This window comes from Manihot esculenta, chromosome 10, assembly GCF_001659605.2.
Source record: "Manihot esculenta cultivar AM560-2 chromosome 10, M.esculenta_v8, whole genome shotgun sequence".
In the NCBI taxonomy this organism is placed as follows: Eukaryota; Viridiplantae; Streptophyta; class Magnoliopsida; order Malpighiales; family Euphorbiaceae; genus Manihot; species Manihot esculenta.
The window spans coordinates 643,153-657,596 of NC_035170.2; the positions used below are offsets into that span (position 1 = coordinate 643,153).

The 14,444-nt window shown below is 39.7% G+C and overlaps 1 protein-coding gene across 1 annotated transcript; it reads left to right on the plus strand.

Annotated features, from left to right (window-relative positions):
- The first annotated feature begins 8,688 nt into the window (after positions 1-8,688).
- Positions 8,689-11,049, plus strand: LOC110623973. The gene is made up of 6 exons (XM_043961121.1): positions 8,689-9,122; positions 9,213-9,706; positions 9,785-9,911; positions 9,997-10,290; positions 10,380-10,484; positions 10,570-11,049. Exons 1-6 carry the CDS (start codon positions 8,970-8,972, stop codon positions 11,047-11,049), a joined length of 1,653 nt encoding a protein of 550 aa, XP_043817056.1. The 5' UTR covers positions 8,689-8,969.
- Positions 11,050-14,444: the final 3,395 nt, after the last annotated feature.

Below are 14,444 nucleotides of genomic sequence, written 5' to 3' on the forward strand. Positions count from 1 at the left end.
GGACTTTGGAACCCGAAGACTGTGCCACGTACTGTTTAACTGTCCCTTGAAGGATGGCACTAGCCTCCATTTTCCGTGCCATATCCACTATAGCATGGAAACTCTCCCTTTCTGCTGATTGAACCAACGAGGAATACCTGGAGTGAAGCTTCATAACATATCTCCTAGACTTCTTCAGGTCTGTGTCAAGACCTTGTCCTGCAAACGGCAACAGCTCCAGGAACCTGTCTGTAAACTCATCTACACTCATCTCTTCCGTCTGCCTTAGCTGCTCAAACTCAATCATCTTCAGTTCTCTGGAACTATCTGGAAAAGCCCATCCTGCAAACTCATTGGCAAACTGCTCCCAGGATAAGCTCTCCAACCTTGGGTCCACATAGTTTTTGAACCATTCCCTTGCCTTCTTGTATTTCAATGTGAACCCCGCCATCTGGATGGCTCTACTATCACTTCCTCCCAACTCATCAGTTATCATCTTCACCGTTCTGAGGTACTCAAAAGGGTCATCACCTGATTCAAACTTGGGGGCATCCAACTTTAGGTAGTCTGTCATCTTTACTTTATCCCCAACTGCTGAACCAGGTTTGGGTATCTGGACATCAGGGACTATTGGTTCTGCTGGTGGAGGAGGAGGTGCAGCATTCCCTGGGTTTGGATTTGCTGGACCTGGGTAGAAAGATGAGGGTGGAAACATGGGGTACTGTGGGTACGGTGGGCAAAAGGGAGGATAGGGCATAAAGGTGGGATATGGGTCATAGCTAAAGAAATCCGATGTACCTCCCATCGGATACCCTGGCCCTTGCGGGTAGGGTGGATACTATGGTGGAACAAAGCCTGAGGCCTGAGTGCCTCCTTGGGACTCTCCCATATCCTCTACTCACATACTCATGCCCAAACTACTATCTCTTCTTTGGTTATCCTCCTCTGTTTCCATCACATCTGCTGACATATCACCCTGAACTGATCTCCTCTGACTTGCATCAAAAGACCTTCTAGGGTCCCTTGATGTACCTTCCCTGATTGTCCTACAAGATCTTACCCTCTGCAGAGCAGGGGAATGGGCATCCATGCCCTCATTCTCTGGCGGAGCTCCAGTCAATCTAGCAGATCGACGAGTTCCTCTCATCTTGACTTCTGAAAGCACAACATACCACATAAACATTAACATCAAATGGTTCATGTGCAGACACATGAACCCGCATCACATACATCACATACATAGCATAACATTAATGCACATGCATATCATCATGGCATTTCACATCATCATACAAGACAGGACTCCACATCCTATCCTAGTGGACATGATCTTTCCTATTGTGCTTGCCCTTCTATAACCTCTATGAGCCCGACACACTATAGGTCCGACCATGTGAACCTAGGGCTCTGATACCATTCTGTAACGATCCGAAAATCGGACCGCTACCGGCGCTAGGATCCAGATCGGCATAAAGCCGCCGGGTCCCGTAGCAAGCCTACTAAGCAACCTGTACAGTCGGTATAATCCCAAACATGAATAAATGTAACATCCTCTGGGCCCACATCGGAAAGAGGTAAGGAGGGGGGAAGCCTTATAAGGGCAAGCCCCAAGAGACCACAGTAGACGCGTTTTGAGGGGAAGGACGCTTGCGTGAACCCTTAGAAACAAAACCGTGAGGGGAAGGCTGGGCCAAGGCCCTCGAACCCAAAAGCGGACAATATCTACTGTTGTGGGCCCAGAGGATGTTACAATTGGTATCAGAGCCTGGGCCTCATGAGTACGGTGTGCTGAGCGAGGACGCTCAGGCCTTATGGGGGGGTAGAAGCCCTATGAGGTGGATTAAAAGTATTCCACATCGGAAAGAGGTAAGGAGGGGGGAAGCCTTATAAGAGCAAGCCCCAAGAGACCACAGTAGACGCGTTTTGAGGGGAAGGACGCTTGCGTGAACCCTTAGAAACAAAACCGTGAGGGGAAGGCTGGGCCAAGGCCCTCGAACCCAAAAGCGGACAATATCTACTGTTGTGGGCCCAGAGGATGTTACAATTGGTATCAGAGCCTGGGCCTCATGAGTACGGTGTGCTGAGCAAGGACGCTCAGGCCTTATGGGGGGTAGAAGCCCTATGAGGTGGATTAAAAGTATTCCACATCGGAAAGAGGTAAGGAGGGGGGAAGCCTTATAAGAGCAAGCCCCAAGAGACCACAGTAGACGCGTTTTGAGGGGAAGGACGCTTGCGTGAACCCTTAGAAACAAAACCGTGAGGGGAAGGCTGGGCCAAGGCCCTCGAACCCAAAAGCGGACAATATCTACTGTTGTGGGCCCAGAGGATGTTACAATTGGTATCAGAGCCTGGGCCTCATGAGTACGGTGTGCTGAGCAAGGACGCTCAGGCCTTATGGGGGGTAGAAGCCCTATGAGGTGGATTAAAAGTATCCCACATCGGAAAGAGGTAAAGAGGGGGGAAGCCTTATAAGGGCAAGCCCCAAGAGACCACAGTAGACGCGTTTTGAGGGGAAGGACGCTTGTGTGAACCCTTAGAAACAAAACCGTGAGGGGAAGGCTGGGCCAAGGCCCTCGAACCCAAAAGCGGACAATATCTACTGTTGTGGGCCCAGAGGATGTTACAATTGGTATCAGAGCCTGGGCCTCATGAGTACGGTGTGCTGAGCGAGGATGCTCAGGCCTTATGGGGGTAGAAGCCCTATGAGGTGGATTAAAAGTATCCCACATCGGAAAGAGGTAAGGAGGGGGGAAGCCTTATAAGGGCAAGCCCTAAGAGACCACAGTAGACGCGTTTTGAGGGGAAGGACGCTTGCGTGAACCCTTAGAAACAAAACCGTGAGGGGAAGGCTGGGCCAAGGCCCTCGAACCCAAAAGCGGACAATATCTACTGTTGTGGGCCCAGAGGATGTTACAACAAACATTTCCATAAAACATTTAAAACGTTACCTTTAACCAGCTTGTCCTGCGTATGCACTATGACTGAATTCATAGAACCCCTAGGGTCAGCATACCCTATGTCAAACTCGGTCCAACACATACATCAACATAAAAATAAAACTCATGTCCAAAGGGATTATCCAACTCGGGCCAAGCACAATACTATAACTCTGAACATATAACAAAATATCATTTTGTAAGACAACTCTTTTACATCATTACATAAACTTACATTACATCATGTCCACTACTATTCTATTACACATCAAAACCATAGTCGTAGCCTGGTGACTTCCTGAACGATCTCCGACCCTGCATACCTGGGGTTAGGGGAGAGGGGTGAGCTCTAAAGCCCAGTGAGCGGAAACCATACAAGAAAAACAGTTCATTTTAAAGTATGCTATCATGGAATGCATCACATCACAAACATATCACATCAAGGATGAACTAGTCACCAATAGCCCTCAACATACCGTAATATGTCCAACTATACCAGGGGCGATGAGGCCACACCTAGTATTCGCTTACTTAACTCATATCATAACATGTCAAACTACACCAGGGGCGATTAGGCCTCACCTAGTGTTCGCTTACATTTAACATAGTGCCAGGGGCGACCTGGTCTTTCTATCTCATATCATACCATGTCATATCATATCGTTTCATATCGTACTGAGGGCTAGAGGATCATTCAAGATTCATCCACACCAACAACATATTTTGCAATGCATCATATTCGTGAATATTACACTACAAGAATTCACAATTTCACTAATGGATTTCACTAACGGATGGTAAATCCGTTAGTATCACTAACGGATTCACCAACGGTTTGAAATCCATTAATGATACTAACGGATTCACCAACGGTTTGAAATCCGTTAGTGATTCTAACGGATTCACCAACGGTTTGTGATTCCGTTAGTAATACTAACGGACTACTAACGGATGAAGCCATCCGTCAGTAATCCGTTAGTGAAAATTTTGGAGCCAAAATCCCAGTCTTAAATGAAATCCCTAATTCCTTAAAATCAAAATCACTGAAATCTGAAGTTGCCTCCAACCTTTCCGTCGTTCACTGCCAAGTGCATCCATCGTCCGCCGCCATCAACGGTTCGCCGCCATCAACGGTTCGCCGCCATCGACCGTCGACAACGGAGCTTATTCTCAGCATCAATATCCACGGGCTCACTGAAATCGGAACTTGGGTCCAACCTCTCGGCCGTTCACTGCCCTGTTCATCCAACGTCCACCGCCATCAAAAGGTTCGCCGCCATCCACCGTCGAATTTCCCACTCCACGATTTCAAATTTCTTAGATTTTTTGTAATTTTTTGCTTGTTTAATTTTTTGCTTGTTAATTTTATGATACATTTATGCTTGTTTAATTTCTTTGCTCAACCCGTTCCCATCATAGATTTTTTTTTCAAGCCCTTTTTTTTTTCCTTGCATTTTGACATTGCACCTGCTGGTGCACTACACAAGTGCACCAGCAGGTGCATTTTGAAATTGCACCTGCTGGTGCACAATTGGAAATGCACCTGCTGCTGCACTTGGCAAGTGCACCAGCAGGTGCACAATTGAAAATGCACCTGCTGGTGCACTTCGCAAGTGCACCAACAGGTGCATTTTGACATTGCACCTGCTGGTGCACTGGCAAGTGCACCAGCAGGTGCACAATTGGAAATGCACCTGCTGGTGCACTTCGCAAGTGCACCAGCAGGTGCACAATTGGAAGTGCACCAGCAGGTGCACAAGTGCACATGCTGGTGCACTTGTGCACCTGCTGGTGCACTTGTGCACCTGCTGGTGCACTTGTGCACCTGCTGGTGCACTTGCCTTGTGCACCAGCAGGTGCACTTGGACAAGTGCACATGCTGGTGCACATGCTGGTGCACCTGCTGGTGCACTTGTGCACCTGCTGGTGCACTTGCCATGTGCACCTGCTGGTGCACTTGTGCACCTGCTGGTGCACTTGGCAAGTGCACCAGCAGGTGCACAAGTGCACCAGCAGGTAGTGCACCAGCAGGTGCACAAGTGCACCAGCAGGTAGTGCACCAGCAGGTGCACATTTCAAGTAAACCTGCTGGTGCACTTGCCAAGTGCACCAGCAGGTACAATTTAAAGTGTGCACCTGAGTGCACCAGCAAGTGCACAAGTAAATACACCAGCAGGTGCACATTGGCAGTGAAATTGAAATCTAATTGCATTGTGAAATTTTTTTGGTGCATGTGTTTGAATTTACACTAAGTGTGCGTGGATAGGTAGATATTCCAAACATGATGCATTTTTAATATGGATGATGGCTGAATACATATACTGATTGCTATAATTTCTCATTAACAGCCTAACCAACCTGGTTATACTGCCCCGCCACCTTCCCCTCCAGTAGAAGATACTGCCATTGATATCAGGCAAGTTCAAATTTATGTTAATATTTAGTTCCAAAATGAATGTAGTTATCAGATTATCATTTTGATATAATGCACAATTTAATTGTTGGTTTTCAGGCTCTGTTCGAAGATAGGGTTTATAAGTTATTTGTTTTCATATCAGCATATTAATTGTAGTTAATATGACTACTGAACGAAGTTGGATGTATGCTCCTCTCATAGACGGTTTACTGAATCCCAGATATTTAGAGGGTATCAATGAATTTCTAGAGAAAGCTAAGACCTGCACAGAATATTTAAATGGCGATCAGATCCGTTGTCCTTGTAATCGATTTAAGTGTCAGAACCGTAGCTTTCAAGATGAAAATACAGTTAAATATCATTTAATGAAGCATGGTTTTGTTCAAAATTACCTTGTTTGGTATTTGCACGATGAAACTGAAGTGCATGACGGATATGGTGATACAGATTTAGACATGTCTTATGGTTCTGACAGTGTTAATCACCCAAATTTCAATCGTTTTGAGGACATGGTCATGGATGCAACAAGTTGTCATGTAATGCATAATGATACATATGAGATGCCAAACTCGGCTGCACATAAACTGTATGATATGTTAAATGCATCTAAGCAAGAATTATGGCCTGGCTGTGAAACTCACTCCCAGTTATCAGCTGTTTCACGTTTACTAAATCTGAAGGCGGAACATCATTTCTCAGAACAGTGTTTTGATCAGATTTGTGAACTCATGAAGGAGATGTTACCGAGTGACAATGTCATGACGGACAGCTTTTACTCAACAAAGAGACTAGTCCGAGGATTGGGGCTTCCTGTACAAAAGATACACTGTTGTGCGAATGGTTGTATGATTTTTTGGGAAAATGATAAAGAACTTACACGATGCAAATTTTGTGACCATGAAAGGTTCAAACGCTTGAAGCACAACTTGGGGAAAGGGAGTCAAATACCATACAAAAAGATGTATTACTTCCCCATTACACCACGTTTGCAAAGACTTTATGCGTCATGTGTTACAGCTAAGTATATGACTTGGCACAATGACCATGCAACTGAGAATGGGGTGATGCGCCACTGTTCAGATGCTCCTGCTTGGAAGCATTTCAACCAAACTCATCCAACCTTCGCACTGGAGGCCCGAAATGTCAGACTTGGCCTTTGCACTGATGGATTTCAACCATTCGGTCAATCTGGGCAACAGTATTCTTCATGGCTAGTAATACTAACTCCATACAATTTGCCACCAGGTATGTGTATGAAAGATGAGTACATGTTCCTGACAATTATAATACCTGGTCCCAAGAATCCGAAAGAGAAGCTTGATGTGTACATGCAGCCATTAGTGCAAGAATTGAAAGAACTTTGGGCAACTGGTGTTAATACTTACGATGCTTTCCAACAGAACAATTTTACTATGCGTGCTGCATTAATTTGGACTATAAGTGACTTCCCTGCTTATTCAATGCTCTCAGGGTGGAGCACTGCAGGACGCACTGCATGTCCCTACTGTATGGAAAACACAGATGCATTTACATTACGAAGGGGGGGTAAACAAACATGGTTTGACAGTCATCGGAAGTTCTTGCCTGACGACCACCCTTTCCGTCGAAACAAGACATCTTTTATTAAAAACAAATGTGTATCGAAGTCACCACCGCCAATTAGAACTGGGGAATACTTGCTAAAAGAAATTGAGCAAATTGGGTTGAGGCGGGTTATAGACATTGACAGTCATGAAATAAATTGTCGGCTTTCAAAGATAACTGGTTGGCGTAAGCGGAGCATATTATGGGATTTGCCATATTGGTCTTCAAATATGATTCGCCACAATCTTGATGTCATGCACATTGAAAAGAATGTATTTGAAAATATTTTTAATACAGTTATGAATGTGGAGGGGAAGACAAAAGACAATATAAAATTAAGGGAAGGTTTAAATGAAATATGTAGGAGACCAGAATTGAAGAAAGATCCAATTAGCGGGAAATATCCAAAAGCATGTTATTGTTTGGATAACCAATCGAAGGTGATACTGTGTGATTGGCTTAAAACACTCAAATTCCCTGACGGATTTGTTTCCAATCTAGGGAGATGTGTTGATAGTCGGAAGCTTAGACTTTTTGGTATGAAAAGCCACGACTGTCATGTTTTCATGCAACGAATTCTTCCTATAGCTCTCAGAGAGTTCTTACCAAATAATGTTTGGCAACCAAAAACAAAGCTTAGCAATTTCTTTAGAGAACTCACCTTAACTACACTTACTAATGGGGACATGCAACGGTTACATAAACAAATTCCTGTGATCCTTTGTAAGCTTGAACGAGTTTTTCCTCCAAGTCTGTTTGATTCAATGGAACATTTACCAGTACACCTTGCATATGAGGCATTAATTGCAGGACCAGTACAATATCGGTGGATGTACCCATTTGAGAGGTACACGTACTAAATATTTACTCGCACTCCTTACCATGATGAATTACATAGTAAACATATATAATTTTTGTTTCCACACACTAGGTACTTGAGAAAGTTAAAGAACAATGTTAAAAATAAAGCAAGGGTTGAAGGTTCAATATGCAATGCTTACTTGGTAGAAGAAGCAAGTGCATTTTCTGCTCACTACTTTGAAGCACATGTAATGACCAGACATCGAAAGGTTCCACGCAACTTGCATGAATTTGTATCTGATGATGACATACCAGGTAAATTAAGCATATTCAAATGCACAGGTAGAACTATCGGAAAAGGAAAATCCAGATATATGACTGAAGATGAAATCCAAGCCGCTCAAACATATATTCTATTAAATTGTCCAGAGGTGAAAACATATATTGAGTAAGTATTGGTAGTTATACTAATAGTCTAATACCTCTTATATTGTACATTATTGTTAAACATTACTTGTTTCTTTGTATGTATAGTATTTATGTGGAGCGAGTAAAGTCGACACAACCAAATATCACAGATGCAGCTGTTGATGAAAAACTAGAGAGAGACTTTGTCAAATGGTTTTACAAGTATGCCCATGAATCGCCAAACAATGTACAAAATTAGCTTATGCAAGATGTGGCGAAGGGACCACTCAGAAGTGTCACCACTTTTAATGGGTATTGTGTTAATGGATGTAAATTCAACACAATCAATGGAAATTCAAGTAGTAACTCAATGAATTTTGGTGTATGTATAAAAGGGAGTAATTACGGTTCTGAAGAAAGTGACTACTATGGACAGTTGGTCGAGGTGTTGCGATTGGAGTATCCAGGGCTACCAATTAAGCGGACTGTACTTTTCAAATGTGACTGGTTTGATCCAACACCAAATACGGGCACCAAGGTGCACCGACAGTATAGAATTGTTGATATTAACAATAAGCGTAGATACAGTAAGTACGAGCCATTTGTATTGGCCTCTCAGGCAACACAAGTCGTTTATGCTTCATACCCGAGCAAGCGTCGTGACAAAAATGATTGGTGGGCTGTGATGAAAGTTAAAGGTAGACCCGTTGTTGAAGTATCTCAAACGTCTTCAAAGACATATGAACCTTTTCAAGAAGATGACATAGATTATGCTGAAGTAAATATCGATGATATTAATCAACAACACTGCCTGAATGATCCTAGCGGAGGAATGACTGAGATTCATGATGACGTTTCGACAGATGAAGACGAATTCCTTAGTGACCCTAATTCTGATGCAGATGCAGACGGTGATAATGAGTACAATTCATATGAATCAGACTAAATTCATCTATATACTAAAGAAGTTTGGAGTTGTATATTTCTTTTATTACTCAGTGAGTACCTTAATACATTTGTATATATTTAATATAATGTTTATGAACTTTATATTATTTTTGACTATGACATTTTTTGTTTATTCACAGATGAGGGGACGTGGAAGGGTTAGCAAGCCCAGAGGACGGGTTCAACTTCCTGCAAGTGCAAGTCAAGAGGACGCGAATACAGATGACGGACATGAGCATGAGGCGCATATACCACGGGCACCGACGGGACTTGGGGATACGGAACTTCAGATATGGGTACCACTTGCATCCAGTGTACAGCCATCTCATATAGATCGATCATATACACCAGTTACACCATCTGCCGATGCACAGCTTCCCCGTCCCCTTCCACCACCTCACCGTCACAGTTTACATCCTCACCACCCTACTGCAGCTCCACGACCACCGGTATCACATACACATTCACCTCATTATGCATCCCCTTCTGGTACTGCATCCGCTAGAGGGACAGGATCTGCATCAGCATCTACTCTATCATTTGCTCTTGCATCTGCTCCAGCATCAGCTGCATCGACCACTGCTGTAGGCGGAACACAGTCATTCAGACAGACTATTTCACTCATTAACAACAAGTAATAATTAATTGTTTATTAATTTACAATATTTTAAATGTTACCATTTACTTACTCAAAATTATCTTGTTCATGTAGTTTGCATCCGTCGGAGATGTGCAGCCGCAGGATAACTCTGATAGTGAAAGAAAGATTGGTCGAGGAAGGCCACTGTTGGAAGATTGTGCCCAATGAAACCAAGGAGTTTTATTGGCAGGAATTCAAGGTGAAGCATATTTATTTTATCAGTTTATCATCTATTTTTGAACTGTTTAATTACTATCTAATCATAAAATGTAATCTTTTTGCAGAAATACTTTCTATGGGACCAAGCAATTGACAGCTTAGTAAAAATTGCCTGGCAGAAAAAGGCAGCTGAGCGATACAGGGGCTTAATGTGGGAAATCCGAAAAGGAAAGGCGAAGAATCTTGCAACCCCTGATTATGTTTTGAGGAAGTGGCAGGAAACTTGGAACACTTCTGAATACAAAGAGAAGTGTGAGAAGTTTTCTGCCAATAGGCGCAGTGAGGCTGGAGGTTCAGGATCTGGCATTTCCAGGCACGCATGCGGTTCTGTTTCACAGTACACCCACCAGCGGAGGATGGTATTTCTTATAACTTTTATTTTATAATTATCTTCTTATAAATATTTTGGTTCGATGACAAATGCTACAATTCTTATAATTGGTAACAGAGGGAAAGACTAGGCAAAGAACCACATCCGCATGAGCTTTTTGAGGCCACACATAAGAGAAAGGGGACGGAGGAGTTTGTTGATGCGAGATCAAAAGCTATTTATGTAAGTTCATCTTAAATGTAGTTATTAACAATTTTGATTGACGTAAATTGTTTTACTTATATGTTACTTTAAAATTATAATGCAGGATAAATACGTACAGCTGAAGGAGGCTGCTACACATCAACAGGAGGGAAGCAATGAGCCAACGCCCATAAATGAGGCCCAACTGTACTACGAAGCGGTTGGCGGACAGAAAAAGAGTCGAGTTTATGGGTTAAGGTCCCAGGCCTCAGCATATTTTCATGAGCCAGCTCATTGTTCTGCATCATACACGTCTGCACCCCCAGTGGATCCTCCTACAATTGAAACAATGAACAGGATGCAGAATAAAATTGATTGGCTAGAGACAGAGAATAGTCGAATTACCACAAGGCTGGACGAGTTGCAGACGTTTATGCATAGGATGATGGCACAACAGGGTATTGGGACATCCACTCAGACATCTGATCCTACGGCACCTCCAGCTCCGTCTCCACAGCAGCGGCGTGATGATGCTCCTGTCATTGGTGATCATCATACAGATAGTGATGATGATACAGATAATGAGCTAGCTAGTTTAGTTTAGTATGTACATTTTGTTATGACCAGTTTATAATTTTTTTTCCAAAATATAATTGTAGTACAAATTCATTACGTTTTTTATATATTTTAATGAGTAATTTAGTTTTGTCTGTTTATAGTATTTTTATTATATGAATATACAAATGGATGTATATGAATGTACAGGGTACAGGTACAAATGCATGTATATGAGTGTACAGGATATAGATGGATGTGGATGTATATGAATGTGGATGTGGATGTATATGAATATACAGGGTACAGATGGATGTATATGGATGTATATGTAGGGGTAGGGGTAGGGATGTGTAATTCTGTATTTTTATTCACTAACGGATTAGTAACCAAACATCTGTCACTGTCACCAACGGAAAATTCCATTGGTGATCCGTTACTGTCACCAACGGAATTTCCGTTGGTGATCTGTCACTATCACCAACGGAATTTCCGTTGGTGATCCGTCACTGTCACCAACGGAAAATTCCGTTGGTGATCCGTAACTGTCACTCACGGGTACAAATTTCCGTTAATAATTAAAATTACCAACGAGGATTTTTCCGACGGACTTAATCCGTCACAGATCCGTTGGTGATCCGTTTCACCAACGGATTATCAGTATTTACCAACGGAATTGTCCGTTGGTAATTTAGGAATTTCTTATAGTGTTAATGCAATACAACCTACTACATATTTGAAAATCAATTGCATCGGTAAGTAGAAATTGTTAAAGATTTCTTCAGTCTCCTCTCTCTCTCTCTCAGCGCAAACCAGAAACAAACAGGGTAGCCAAAACTTGAGAAGAGTCTTTTATTTATTTATTGTGAAAATTAAGTATTTCCTGATGAGGAAACTGAGTCTTTAATCTTAAAAGATATATTCAATCTTGTATTTAAATTTAAAATTTTCACTTATATTTGGTTGTATATAATTTTACCATTGTTTTACTCTCCTATTAAAAATCTATCGCTTACATTCAATCTAATAAATATTACTTTAAATGAAATTAAACTTAGAAAAATTTATAATTTAATCTGTGAGTATTTTCATTATTAACAAGTCAATTTTTGTAACATTCTTATATTTTCTTCCATAAATGAAATAGTTTTTCTATTTATTTTTTCATTAAAATTAAATAAAGGAGGAGAGAGAAAATTTTTAAAATTCAATTTTACTTTCAAATAAAACCCCTTATTTAGTACTTGAATATTACTATTATTAATAAATCAGTCCCTACATTTTCAAAAATCTATTAAAACGTTTTTATTTTTTTTCATATCTATTGAAACATTTTTATAATTTTTTTCCGTTAATGAAATAGTGTCTATCTTTTCTCATATCTATTAAAACGTAATTATCGTTTTTTTCCGTCAACGAAATAGTCCCTCCTCATCGATTGATGGAAATTATCACTCCCTATATTTTCAGAAATCTATTAAAACGTCATTATCTTTTCTCATATATATTAAAACGTCCTTATCTTTTTTTTTGTCAACGAAATAATCCTTATTTTTTCTCACATTTATTAAAACGTTTTTATCGTTTATTTCAGTCAATGAAATAGTCTCTCCTCCTCCTCCTCCTCTTCAAAAAAGAAGAAGATGAAGAAAAAGAAGAAGAAGCAGAAGAAGAATAAAAAGGAGGAAGAATTGATGAAGAAGAAAAAGGAGGGGAAAAAAAAGGGGTAATTTAGTCTTTTACTATATTTTTAATGGCAAAAATAGACGGAATGATTATTTCCTTGACGGATAGAAAAAATAAGGACGTTTTAATAGATTTCTAAAAATATAGGGACTGATTTGTTAATAATGGCAATACTCAGAGGTTAAATTGTAAATCTCCCTTAAACTTATTAATGCTAGATTTTTTTTTTGAATCCACAGATATCTGAATAAATTTAAAAGATTTTTAGATCTATTCTCTCAATCCCCGATCCCATTTAAAAAAAAATACTAGATTTTTTTTTAATTTATATTTTCATTGCAAGAACTGAAAGGTCCATGACTTCTTGGATGTGAGCTTCAGCTAGTGATTTTTATCCAATTAGCCCTTAAATGTATTAAATTAGAGAATTTTTATGATTATTTGGTTTAAACAAATAAATTTTATCTTATTATAAAAATAAATTAAACTTTACAAACATTATATATTTTTATTTTAAACTTACGTAAATAATTTTTACTTTGGCGGAGTAATCATTTCGTGGAAAATGAGTTAGATTAACCAAAATTGATGTTTTAAAATAATTATTTGACAGAAATATATATATAAATTTATTAAATCTATACTTAAATATTATAGATTTTAATTTTTAATTTTTTTTAAAAATATTATATTTATATATATCTTTAAAATTATTTTTAATTTCTATCAGTATCATATTTTTTTTGCAATATGATTGATTATGAAAAGAAATTTGTTTTATAAAAAATTTAAAATAAAAGATAAAATTTCCTTAAATTATAAATAGTTTAGGAGACAAAACAATTGTTATTTTGTTTTATAGGAAGTAATCATAGAAAATTATAGCATCATGTGAATTTAAATAAATAAAGAAAACAATAAATTAAATCAAAGAGACAATTAAACATGCAACCACTCACATATAGCAAATTAAAAAAACTACATGTAAGAAATCAGATAGCACTATTGGAGAACCGAGAAATCAACCAAAAGCAAAGACCACTAGAATTATGAAAATTAGAAAATTGAGACTTGAAACAAAGCCATCACCCAAATAGAAATAGATGCTATAGAGTTTGGCCATTACTCGGCTTAAAAAAGCATAAATCACCGAATGTAGTAGTACGATCGTTGAGATGCCGTCGATATTGTTGATCGAAAGCCTTTCGCTAAGCGAGAATCCCTGTACCCAAAACCAACAAATGCCAAAACTAGCAAACTCTCCCAACCATCAAGCGAAAAATCAACAAAACACCCAAAGTTAGAACAATAAAAACAGAACAAAGACAAAATTATACACCTAGACACCCATTAACAGGGGGAAGCCAAAGCCCTCCCGTCAAACCGACGCTGCCTATCTTCACCTCTGTCACGTTCTCTCTCTAAAGCTCTTCTCTCTCCTGTGTGAAGATTGCTGCAAGTTTAGCTAACATTATCAATTAGTGAATCACTTGCCTTATTTACAAAATGTACTTTATAACTTGAGAGGTAGATTTTAACACGCAGATGTTATCGTAATTCAAAAAATATTTAACTAATAATTCAATAAATTGATTAAAACATCATAAATATATAATTAGAGGAAGAAATTATTTCTTGAACCATACTTGTATTCTCTTTGAAGCTAACAATTTTGTTTTCCTTTACATAATAATCAAAGCGAGGCTTTATTTAGTTCAATTTTTTAATTATTTTTTTTAAAAAACTGCCATAAATGAT

What these genes read in the sequence shown, in the direction of transcription:
- LOC110623973 (XM_043961121.1), top strand. Translation starts at nt 8,970, where the DNA reads ATGATGACGTTTCGACAGATGAAGACGAATTCCTTAGTGACCCTAATT. An exon ending in TTTATTGGCAGGAATTCAAG is followed by an intron (nt 9,912 to 9,996) that starts GTGAAGCATATT and finishes ATCTTTTTGCAG; the next exon opens with AAATACTTTCTATGGGACCA. An exon ending in CGAGATCAAAAGCTATTTAT is followed by an intron (nt 10,485 to 10,569) that starts GTAAGTTCATCT and finishes ATTATAATGCAG; the next exon opens with GATAAATACGTACAGCTGAA.